The sequence below is a fragment of the Anastrepha ludens genome, chromosome 3 (assembly GCF_028408465.1).
Source record: "Anastrepha ludens isolate Willacy chromosome 3, idAnaLude1.1, whole genome shotgun sequence".
In the NCBI taxonomy this organism is placed as follows: domain Eukaryota; kingdom Metazoa; phylum Arthropoda; class Insecta; order Diptera; family Tephritidae; genus Anastrepha; species Anastrepha ludens.
The window spans coordinates 87,319,515-87,332,541 of NC_071499.1; the positions used below are offsets into that span (position 1 = coordinate 87,319,515).

The 13,027-nt window shown below is 35.9% G+C and overlaps 1 protein-coding gene across 7 annotated transcripts in view; it reads left to right on the forward strand.

Annotated features, from left to right (window-relative positions):
• Positions 1-13,027, forward strand: part of LOC128858392 (integrin alpha-PS2) — a 135,841-nt gene that overhangs the window by 59,888 nt on the left and 62,926 nt on the right. For all 7 annotated transcript variants that reach the window (XM_054094633.1, XM_054094632.1, XM_054094631.1 and 4 more), the window contains exon 3: positions 5,475-5,599. In XM_054094633.1, the coding sequence (XP_053950608.1) occupies positions 5,475-5,599 (125 nt within the window). The remainder of the gene's footprint in view (positions 1-5,474; positions 5,600-13,027) is intronic.

Sequence of the window (13,027 nt, forward strand, 5' to 3'; positions counted from 1 at the left end):
ATTGCTGGTATTTTGTTCTTCGATATAATTCACTAAGTGCAGGAAACCAAAGCTAAGACAATTTAGTCGCAATCTGAAGAATGGGGGAAAGTAGGGTAGAAGGGGGCACATACGCCATTTTTTTTTTTTACTGCTGTGGAAACTAAAAAATATTTATTTTTGGTTTGATATTTGCTTACCTGGAAACCTTCATTTCTTATCTTCTTTGTTTTTTTCTCCTTTGTAATTTTTTAATGTTTCTATATATTTTTTTAAAGATTATTTGAAGTTACCCAAATTGGCGAAGCTGCCCCGCCCATGGGGCACATACGCCAGGGAGATGGGGTAAAACCGCCACGATGAACAAAATGCTTTTTAGAAAAGTATAGCTACTTATAGTTTTTAATAAACTTTTTTATTTAAACACCAAAGGATGAGAAGAAGAATGAGAAAGATGAGGAGAGGGGAGAGAGGGGAGGGAGAGGCAGAGGATAAGGAAGTAAGAGAAATTGTTAAATCTATAAAATTCCAAGTTCGGGATAAAGTATATACTTTACTTCACATTAAATTGTGTTAAATCTGATTCAAATACATATGTTGCAGCAGCTCGAGAAGTACCAGGGGGATGAATGGGCTCAGGAAGCTTCAGAACAATATCTATTTTTGGCACATATGACACGTCTTTAAAAGCCGGATTAAAAAATACCCATGATTGCGTGTTTTTTCGTAGAAATTCGATTTCGAATGAATCTTCAAACTCGCCTATTATTTGACCAACATAAAATTGATCTATTTGACCTTCAAAGCGCACAAGAACATAATCATTTAAGTCCAAGCCCTCGGTGTCAACGAACGAACCAGTTGATTTATCTGTATCTGCAAAACTTATAAGTAATGAGTCGTCTGATGTTTCAGCCGATGATATCCGTTTTTTCGAATGCAAGGTCCTTTTGGTTATTTTGCGTGGTCGTACTTTTTTCAATTCAGTTTTTTCTTTTTCTTCCTTGGACGGCGTAGATGTAAGAATTTTAGATGAACCTTTTCTTAGATTTGAAGAATTACGAAACTTGTCAATTTTAGGAAGAGGGGAACTTGTTCTGGAGTTTTTTTAGGAGCTGGAATGGGTGAACATTCACAAGGAGTGACTTCAACATCATCAGAAGTGGCATGTTCTACAGTTATGTCTACAAAGTCTGTGTCTTGAAATACTTGCCTGTTAAATGGGTTTATCCTGGCTGTTGTAAAACCCTTGCATATGTTCTCAGATACAAATACCTTTTGAAAGGGCATTTTAGAACGGTGAGGTATATCGTATATAGTTATAGCTTAGATAAAAGAAAATTATTGTATGATGTGGCCAGATATTTTCAGTCAGTACTGTGGCTATACCAGTTTCATCAAGATTATATATGTCACCAGGATCGAACGAATATCTACTATACAAAAGTTGTCCATTGTCAAAAAATGCCATTACAGCTGCTTTTGTAAATGACGTAAAACACGCAAGGCTCGTGTTTTCAGGTTTTCTCAAACTTATATCTTTTTTTCGCTTCATGAGGCCTTGCATCCAATCAATTCCTGTTGTTTTGGTACTTATCCAAGTTACAGGAACTTTTATGTCATTCACATCGGCATAGTCGTAAACGAACTTCCGCGCAGCGCTGTACGTGAATTCATGTTGAAGGTTAGAACACACCTTGAAGTATTCTGCTATTTCATTTTCCTGTTTCTTTGTAAATACTTAGTTGGAGCTGTACTTTCAATGGAAATGTTTCGTCGTCTGAAGAATTTCCAGAGTCATCAAGTGCTTGCGTTTTTTCTTTGTTCATTTTTGCTATTCTGTCTCTTAATGTAGTGCGACTTAAGCCATATGTTCGCGCGGATTCGCTTACGTTAAATTTTTTTGCAAGAACATTCTTAATAGCAAGTTTAATTTTTTCCTCATCCAAATTGCTACGGTTAGTTTTTCTCTTATAATTCCGAACCATGTTGCTACTAACAACCTAAGCGTAAAATTTTATAAAAGTTTATCTGTGTCTAACTCATGGGTAGGTTGCATTTTCCCGTGGCGCATTTACCCCATGGGGCACATACACCACTGGTGCATTGTCCCCATGGGGTTCAACCACTCTTACAAAAGTTATTTTTTTTTGCACTCCACAGCACTTTTGCAAAACTAGTTTTAAACTTTATTTAAGGAAATATAGCCGGTATCACACTTATGAAAAGTTTTTGCCATTTATCAAAATTAACAAAGTTATTTCAAAATATACTTACATCCAAAAGTTTCTACGGCAATGCAAGAAATTGAATAGACGCGACTGTGTACGATCACTTGCAAACTTTAAATGTCAAGGTACGTTAAACGAGAGGTGGTCAACTGAAGTACAATATATCGACCATGAATATTCGATATCACTGATAAATTTAGAGAAAACGGGGGTGGCGAATGTACCCCAGCGGCGAATGTGCCCCCTTCTACCCTACCTTTAATATTGCCTTCGTTACAAGCAAGGCATGTTTAACGCAGCGTCAGCCCTATTTTTTATAGCGTGAGAGGGTGTAAAACACTCTCCTACTCTATAAATTACCCTTAACAGACAGTTTTTTGCATTATATGAGAGGGGCACGATTTTGGCAGTCCTGGAGGATTTCTAGTCAGCACGTAGGCCCGCTGATTCTTTTCTATTCCTCTGTGTTGAGTCAATCGGTAAATAGTTTCTCGTATAGTAAGGCAAAGTTCATCCGTCTTCGATGGCAAGTGGCAACTGTTTTAAAATAAGCAGTTCTTTAAAATTTTGTTTTCTTTTTGAAAGTTCAACCAGACTCAGTCCATCCGAATGCTTTTGTAATCCACTTAAGAGTCTGAAAAATGCATTTATAAGCTTATTATTATATAAATAAATACAGTAGAAGCCCGATAAGTACAATTGGAAAATTTCAGCAATGATTGCACTTAGCGAAAAATTGCACTTTTGCGAATTTCTCCAGTGGATCGAGGAATACCTAGGGAAAAATATTTTAACTCTATTCAATGCAATTAATGAGCTCAAAAGGTCGATATTCAAGAAAAATGAACACATATTTATTGAAATTAATACAAAGAGATCAATGCGGAAGGACATATGAGTGTGTGCTCCAAAATTCAATTATTTTTTTTGGAAAAACTTTGTTATTTTCGATTGCGTTTTCTCGTAACGCTTTTCAAGTGCTTTCGATCGGATATCATGCAAACAAGCGATCTGATTGAATGACAGTACATCGTTCTGTTCACCCCATTTCAAAATTGTATTGACACAGCCAAAAATCGATTCATGCTGGACTTTTTCGGTTGTTTCTTCTTGAGTAGTATCTTCGGGTTCATTGGCTTCACTATCACCTTCATCTATTCCTAATTCCAAAACCCAATTGCGGATTTCATCTGTGTCTGCTTCACCCACATAGTTTTCGACCATCTCATTTAACCGTTGTAATCCTCCAACAAGAATGGGGTCGTCAATTTCGATATCCAATGGCATATCGTCTGGATTAGAGTCAATAATCGCGTCAACTGTTGGGCTTGTACCCAATACGCTTTTCCAGCATTTAGCGATCGTTTCAGGGAGCAATTTCCCCCATGCTTGGCTCAATATGATCACGGCGGTTTTCAAATCAACTTTCTTCAATAGTTGATGTAATGAAGAATCTTTTTCACTAATTATGGTTTCCATTAGCAATGTTTTGTATTGAATTTTTGTCAAGTTGATAATGATCCATTGGCTGTAAAATCGCTGTACAATTGGCCGGAAAATACATCACTTCGATCTCACCACAAACTAATTCTTCTTCGGGCGGATGAGATGGGGCTTGATCCAGCAAGAGTAATGCTTTGGGTGGAAAATCATTTTCTTTGGCGAATTTTTTCACTTCTTAGACAAAATTATCAAAGAACCACTTTTTGAAAATATCCCGCGTTATCCAAACAGTCTTGTTGCTAGCATAATTCACCGCTAGAGGAAAATTTTTAAAACAACGCGGATTCATAGATTTGCCGATCGTTAATGGTTTTATTTTGTGGCTGCCATCACCATTTGCACACAAAAGAACACTGATTCGATCTTTTGAAACTTTGTTGCCTGGAGTACTCTTTTCATCTTTCGAAACGTAGGTTTTATTTGGCAAAGGTTTCCAAAAGAGCCCCCTTTCATCAGCATTATATATTTGTGATGTTACATATCCTTTTTCAGCGATTTTCGCCGTCAATTTTTCCTTAAATGGCTCAATGGCTTCTGGATCACAAGATAATGATTCACCAGTCACAGTCAAATAGCGAAGTCCGAAGCGTTTCTTGAATCGCGAAAACCATCCATCACTTGCATTGAATTGTTCTCCATCCTTTTCTATTTCATGAAATATTTTTAATGCTTTGCTTTTCAATATCAAGCTAGAAACCGGAGAATTTCGTCGCTGCTGATTCATGAAAAACTGGTACAAACGCTTCTCGAGCCCTGGATGATTGCCAAACCGTAAAGTTTTCCGTTTATTTCCAAGTGAAAATGAATTGTATGCATTTTCTTTTAATGAACGGGATTGTTTTTTTATTCGGCAAATCGTTGCGCAATCAACTTTGTATTCTAATGCAAGATCTCGTTGTTTAACGCCTTTTTCAATTTTTTGGAGAATCTCATCTCTTTCTTTCAATGTAAGAAAATGTAGATTCTTTTTCACTTTTCCCATGATTTTTTTTGATGAAAGCAAAAAAAAATGATTCAAACTCCGAACGATTGTTTTACTCTCAAGAACCAGCTTGAAACTAACGCGTGTTGAATGTCACAAACGCTTCGATGCCATATTTTATGATATCAGCGCTACAATTTTGCAGTTATTTGTAAAAATCAAAAATCACAAAGCGTGAGAACAGTGTTTTTGGTCGCAATAATTCCGAGAACCATAACTCTGCATAGCTATAAAGCTGTGTCTTCGCGCGTGATGAACGCAAATATATTGCCGTATTAAGTAAAAAATTTCTTCGAACAAGAATTCTTTTGCGCCCGAAAATTGCAATTTTTTATTGCTCTTTTCGAGTTTTCTATGGACTCAAAATCGAATTGTACTTTCCGCGAAATTGCAGTTATCGGTATTGCACTTATCGGGCTTCTACTGTATGTGCAAAAAAAAAAAAGTCGGATGCTTTTGACTCTTATAATCTTAATAAGACAAGAGATTCAATCATTTGTCGTAGTATTACACAACCTTCATTAGTATTATTTTATAGATTATTTAATAATATTTTTGTTTACATTCTAACTGTTTTCTAAGAACCAAACAACCTCTTATTCATATCAAATGAACTACAATAAATTTATATTATAATATTACAATAGTTAAGGTCAATAACTTTAAGGGCGCCAGAAATAATTATTTAAACTTGACCAAGCATTTTAAGCTGGCCTTGTGTGCCATTTAATTCAACAACATTTTAATTTTATTATTTTCTCAATTATTTTCCGTTGCAGGTTAATTGTTGGCGCTCCTAAATTCGATACCTCTTCATACCAACAGGGTGTGGTAGAGGCGGGTGCCGTCTTCAAGTGTGGTATGATTGACGGTGACTGCAATTTGGTGAAATTTGATTCTTCAGGTAAGTGAGTGACCGGCGAAGAAGCCGAAAAAAATATATAAATAAAAAAATAAATGAAAAATAGGCGGAAAATATAACTATATGAGGAGTGTAGAATTTCACAAGCAAATGAAAAAAATACTAAATTCAATGTGAATTGCTTGAAAGTTGAAAAACAATTTTTAAATGCAATTTTATAGTAGGTATTGATTTCTTTTTTTTATGGCTTTGGGAATAAGAATACGATTTACTGCTGCAAATAAAAAATACTGGAAGTATGTAAATCCCGCAAGTGCAAAAGCGGATATTCGATATTTTTAATATTAAAAATCAGTTACTTATCGAATTCTGATTTCAAAGCGTTTAACTAGAATATTTCAAATAATTAGCAGCATAAATAAGTCTATTGATGGGGAAACTGCTGGGCTGATGAGCTATCCATATAGGCGATTTTCAAGATAGTTTCCTCGTGAAATTAGTGAATTTAGGTTCCCTTGAGAATCTGTGGTCTGCTCCTAGAAAGATGTGATTCGCGTCAACTCAGCGAGTACTCAGTTAGTACGCAAACGTGCAAAGTCGCGAGATCTTTATAGTTACTGGTAGATGGTGGCGCTAATCCAAAATCATCTCCTCCTTCTTGCCTTTTGATGTGTTCTTCTCCTTGTTGTCAGCTGCAGGGTATCACCTTAAAGATAAATTTGATTATTTGTCCAAGTGGGTTTTTACATGGGCAGCCATTTAAAATCACCTAAGTGTTTCAATGGTAGCTCTATGGAATCATTATATAAGGCCTTAATTTTCAATAACCGTCGTAGCGAAAAACAATTATTAATTTTCTCCACATTTAAGCCATACTAAATTAATGAGCTAAAATTGGAGTAGTTTCGAGTGGCACAAAACTCTGAAACATTACAATTCTTCAAATGTGCGTGACAGTCATACATCGTCAATGTGAAGCAAATCAAATAAAAATTTAGATTGTTTCTCTGTTTTGATTTGTCATAATTGTGGCATTAAAATAATAATACGTGCATAATTAATCAAACCATTAAATACGGGGCTTACTTACGTTACGTGACATATTTTCCCTGCATGAAGAAATTCTTTATATACTTAGTTTTCAATGTCCTGCTACAGAAAAATTTATATATAAATTCCATGGGAGTATTCATATATTGAGTGAGGATATTTCGAATCGTTTTCAGAGCGTTGAAAGAGAGACCGAAATATTAAAGGTGCTTGAATGAGAGTTCAAATCTTGACAAATATATCGCAAAATGCTTTCGGCCTAAAAGGCCTAAAAGTGCCTTGATGCTAACTTGGTGCAAAACAGAGCAGTTTAACCATAAATAATATTCTTAGACCCTACAGAAAATAAAAATTACTTGTGAAAAGTTTCCAATAGCGATATTGTGTAGTTAGTAGAAAAATAAGAAGCGCTATCTGCTTTTTGTACAGGAGCTCGGGAAATTGTATGCCATGCACATAAATAATTGGCGTTCACACCACGTTTGGGAGTTTGGCTGAGCTCCCGCGCCTAGTTGTCGTGTGCGCCTTGATGTTGTTCCAGTAATGGAAGGACTTGTAGTTTTAAGCCGACTTCAAACTGGAGATGGTTTTTTGGTGAAGAGCTTTTTCATAGCAGAAATACACTCGGAAATAAATCGCTTCTATCAATTTGTGATTCGTTCCCGGGGTTTCGAATCTGTGCACTTCCGAATGATAGTTATGCACCAACACAGTCGGCTACGGCGACCGCTATGTTTTATGCCATATACCTGAATTTGACGGGGGGCTTTCGACATCAATTAGGCTCCTTTATATTGTAATAAATTAAAGATATGTTCGGTTTTTACTTATTTTTCATTCTTCAAATAATTCAGTGGAAAAAATTAAGGGATGAAAAAATGTTCAAATTTTGACCGATTTTTAAAACACTTACATATATCTCAGTTAAAAATAGTCGCGGGAGTTGTAAAAATATAAGTGTGAAGCTTTTAGACTCTAGTTTTGAGACATTTTGATGACAAAGATTTCCAAACAGCGGGTATCATGGAAGCATAAGAAGTGATGTGAGCGAATCAACTTTTGTGTCGCCTTTGGTTTCTATGTTGGGCTCACGTACTTGGGAACACTTTTCGACAAAACTTTTGTAAGGAACAGATAACTTACTTCAATTTGGTTTTTTATAAGCCTCGGATACGACCACTTCTTGCTAAAATATCGGACCTTGAATCAAGAAGAATCATTTTATCTTCGTGCATCGATAACTTATCAGCCTTTGATTGCAAAGAAAATGAAAAAGTGGTTTCAAAAACTCAGATAAAATCTATTCAAGGACTGTCGTTTTTTTTCTTCTAAAAAATATTAACAATTCTTGATGAAAATTTTAAAAAGCAATGAAAAATAGCATTTTGCTGCATTTGCATTTTTTTTTTTGGAAAATCAAGCGCTAAATTACAAATATTTATAATAATGCCTTTTACTCACAAAAAACGTTTTATTCAAATGCTCAAACATGAAAACTGGAAAAAACATTTTTTTTTTAAATAAAAGAAAAGAAGAAAACTAGATAAATATTTAAATTTAAAAAAATTATATAAATTAAAAAAGCTATAAATGAAAAAGAAAAGTGTAAAAAAAAAATTTCATAAAAAATGTTAACTAAATATTTTTTTTATAAAAAATTATTATTTCTTAAATAACTTAGGGATGGGAAGGAAAAGAATTTTAGAATTCTCACATAATAAAAGTGACACCAGTTAAACCCATGAGAAAGTGTAATTGCTTTATTACAAAGGTGTAGAAAAAGAATTACTCAATAAAGACACGAAAATTACAACTGAGAGATGCACATAAGGGGTTGAGGATGTAACGGACATATTGGCTGGGTAGTTAATTTTTGACAGCCATTGTGTTATGAGAAACGGAAGAATATTTCACGGCAACGTACAGAGCTGGACGATAAAGACTACGACTTTCAAATGTTTAGGATTATAGTAATCGCTAGAGGATGATAAGAAAATATTATGTCTAGTTTTCATAGGAATACAATCCCTATTTTCATGGTGATGAAAATATTAAAGAGGGAGTAAGTACTATAAAAGACTTTCAGTTTTTAGCTCGATACTTGACATTTTTCTAATCATGGCAACTGAGTACGCCTTTTCTTGTCAGTTCTTTACGAAAGTGTTTATAATATTTAGATTATATCAATTAAAAACTTTTTTTATTAGCAATTAACTTTATAGCCCCAATGGACTTCTCAGTAGAAATGTTCACCTACAATTTGAGTTGAAACGCAAAAAAAAATTAGAAAGAAAGGTTAAATTTGGCTCGAATCGAACTTGCGCACATTTTAGTAAAATTAAATTGCGCGAGCTGTTTTTGCTTAAAAAAACTCATCGTCAATGAGAGTTATATCTTGTGGCCCTGATGATGTAGACTGATGGGGCTAGTTTTTGCTCGACTTATAGTGCTTACGGACGGACGGATGGCGGACATACATGGCTAAATGGACTTCTCTCATCATTCTTCATTTACGCTGCCACATACAACCGTAATGTGAAAAAAAGTAAGCTAAAACTATTTGTATTTGAGAATTTTTCAGCCATGACTACAAAACAAAATAATACATAACAAATTTATTTATTTTTTTTATTTTATTTTATAAAGGTTTACATATCAATAAAATTATTATACAAACTAAAAGTAGTGCAGCGCTAGCATCGGAGGCTTTCGGCTGAACACAAAAAAAAAAAAAATTATATGCATAAGTACAACAAATTGTGCAAATTAACTCTGAGGTCTGCACATTAAATCTGAGGTCTTGTTTTTATTGGTCGCTTACTCAGTATTTGCATCACCTATTTTTCTGCCGCTTTAGTCGATTGGACGAGTCTTTCCGGTATATTTTAATATCACATCCGCTCGTTGAAATTTTGTTACTGAAACTGTCTATGTAAAACTGTTTTTGTTTATAAATTTACTGTGCATTGCACCGCATTGCAATTGAAGAGATTCACACTTCCACTGCAAGACGTTTCTGTCCCTAACTTGGCTGCTAAATCGTTTTTTGAATCACATTTCCTGTCAGACTGACACATTCTATTGATAGAATGTTCATTTTTAAAGTTCGTGCTTTCAGAGGTGTAATATTTAATTAAAAAATTTTTTTAAATAAAACACGAATTTAACATTTTTAGTCATCGTTAATTTTATTCCTGATACAGCACTGCATAAAGTTTTTTAAGCCTGATTTTTCCGGGGAATCGTTATTCACTCGCAAAATTTCTTGAGAAGTCTTCACATATACATATGTAATAAATTTTGTAATTTCTATGGAAAACAGTCTAATTTTATTTTTAAAGAACAGCGAAGGATCCTAATGTTCCTACTCGTGCGCGTTTGTGGCCAATAACGCAGTAGAAAGAGGAGCGTCACTGATGTTAAAGTACTTTGCATAGTTCGTCAGTTGATGTTGCATATTTTTCAGTAAATCGTGCAAACAATGAAAACCTGGCTTAAAAGAAATATGAGTGCATGTGTCTGAGTAATTGTTTTTTTTTTATTTTAGCTCTCGTTTCTCACTGTAATTCGGCAAAACTGTCACACGTAACTCGCGAATAGTACAGAACGGCCTAGAAAAAGGAAAACTTGGCAGTTCCAGGGTACCAAGTTCAAAGTACCTGCCCAAATCGTTTCGCTTTCTGATATTCCTATCGGATCATAAAAGCAGATTCTCATTGAGCGATTGATTTGAGAAAATATCTTACTTGCCATGTCTGATTGCACCTTTATTCCTCCATCGAGTGTCTGCTTTGGGTTTGATACTCTTTAGAAATGTATGTTGTATAATGTTTTATATCTAATACTGACAAATATGATCACTAAAAACCAAACACAAAAATATACAACAACAACTAACTGAGCAAAAAAGAGTGTCAATTTTTTATATAAAATATTACAAGAATTACAAAATACTTTAAGGAGTAAAAAGATGTCATTAAAGCGCTCACATAAATGTCTTGCCTTTGATGAATATAAATAAATATGTAATTTTTCATTTAATTTATGTAACCCAATTATGCAGTCACACAAAAGCTAATTTGATGCTGGAATATAATAACAGCATGTCTAACCGTCCCAATTGGCGCATTTCTAATGCGTTTGAAGAACACAGAGTAATGTCTTTGTCATTTTCATGCCATCATCAGTTTTTTGTTTTTCTTTTTTCTTTTCTGTCTCGAAGCGTATAATTAGCTGACGCCGCAAAGTGATTCGGTTGCATGCCACACACGCCACATTGCACCACCGGCCATGGAATTTGACATGAAAGCGCATCAAGTCTATTCTTTACAGAGCAGAATACTAGATCGTACATACATACTTACATACATACATATATTTGTGAATCTTTCTTTGAATCATTTATTGCTTGCCATCATCGGCGTAGGCTAAGAATAAAATCATATAATTTACATTTTCACGCCACCTTACTACGTGACGGTGGTAAAGACATCTTCATCTTTCATTGGCAGTGGGGTGATGCATGATGGCATAGTGGGAAGTTGGCGACCCCATTCGTGCATATTTTTGATAGAAGCGGTAGTAAGAAATGTTGGTAAAAGCAAAAAAAAAAAAATAAATTTTACAATGAGGCAACAAAAAACGTAATAAAAATAAAAACTGAAAAATCTGAAAGGTAGAAATTGAAATTGAAAGCTTTCATCTTCATTTGCTACGGTCATGATCTGGGCCGCTCACTTAGTGTCAGAGCGATAGAGACACTCATACACTCACGCACACACAGCCATACACTCACGCACACACAGCCACGCAACTGATTTATGTTATTTCTTCAATCATAAAAATAATCAGAGAGTAAAATCCATAACAGCCCACACGGCATTAAAGCGACGCAGCGGAACCGCGTGCCGTGTGCACTGCCCACGACGCCGTTCATTGCCCACACAAACAAGCTGCTTACTTATCTACTTACATACATATTTCCGATATCTAAAGGTAAAATGCCAATAAAGCGTATCTCAACGATCTTACGAGTATCGACACATTTCACACATTTGGCAGCGGCTGCGGTTGGTGGCCGGCGACCCTGCTGCTTGGGCGTAACGACTGGTTGCTGTTGAAAGCAGCTTCAACAGTCCATTCGTTGTGTCCAGTTTGCCGTATGCACGCCAGTCCATACGACTGCATGTGTATGTGTGTGCATATGCATTTTTCACTTGCAAACAACTGCAAATCATAAATAAATGCACATCCGAGTAGTCAGCGAAATTGCTGCGCGCTGATTTGTTGCACATTGCCATTAATGGACTGGCAGCAGCCAGAAGCCAACAACATATCGCGGCAGGAGCAACAAATGGCTGCGACTGTTTGCTACTATTTACTGCTTGCCAAAACTTCTACTTCGCCTCTCCACACCCCTGTTAAATTTATAACACCCCAACAACAGCAGAGCAGCTGCCGCTACCACCGCAACGCTACCGCTAATTTGTGGCCGAGGTGCGGCTGTTGCCATCGCGCAAACAGCCGTCAAAATAGCGCAGCGGATGCGCAAATAAAATTATACGCTTTGTGGCAATGCAGCAATTGCTGGTTGGCTGCATGTGCACCGCCATTCAGAGAAGCGGGTGCCGCCACAAGAAAAATAAAAAATTAAACAAAAAAAAAAAAATCGAAAAAAAACAGCATTAAAAAGCCATAGTAACAAGGCGGAGCGGAACGTGTGCACGCATTTGCATAGTTTTCGCATAAAGTGCGTAGAAAATTTATGCAGAACATCTTGTCGATACACGTCCACGGCACGCCGATACGTTCTCGGTGTTTGCAGACTTGGTTTTGTTGCGTTGATTTTACTATGGGAGTTATGGCTGTCTGTTGAAGTGCAGCAAACAGAGCCGAACCATTGCCCCTACAATGCCAGCTTAACGGGCAAAATAGAATTTAATTTCAACACTTTGTATTCGTGCGGACGGACAAACATACAGACGGAAGCTTGGCTGGGTTGGAACGTGCGATCAGAAGACGTGTCGATGCGCTGCGAATCACAGCATTGCGGTCTGGGAAATCGACATTCATTGAGGCAATGCGATGCGTACAGTGGTAGAATTTTTGAGGTGGAATTAAGTGGACTCAAAAGTCAGGGACTATCAAAATATGGATATTGAGTAGTGATAGGCACAAGACAAGATTACCGATTCCAATTGGGCTCATTTCAATGTCACTTTATTCAGCTCGAATTCGGAACATTGATTCCAGTACAAAGCACTTGTTTCTTCAAGGCATAAAAAATTCGTAGTAAACATATTTTTTAATATATATATGCTAGGTGTACTAAACTTCTGATCTCGATCTTAGTATTCAGTATAAAAGTCAGTGAACTTTCTATAAAAATAGAATGTTCCGATCGTGAAAAAAGCTCACAAG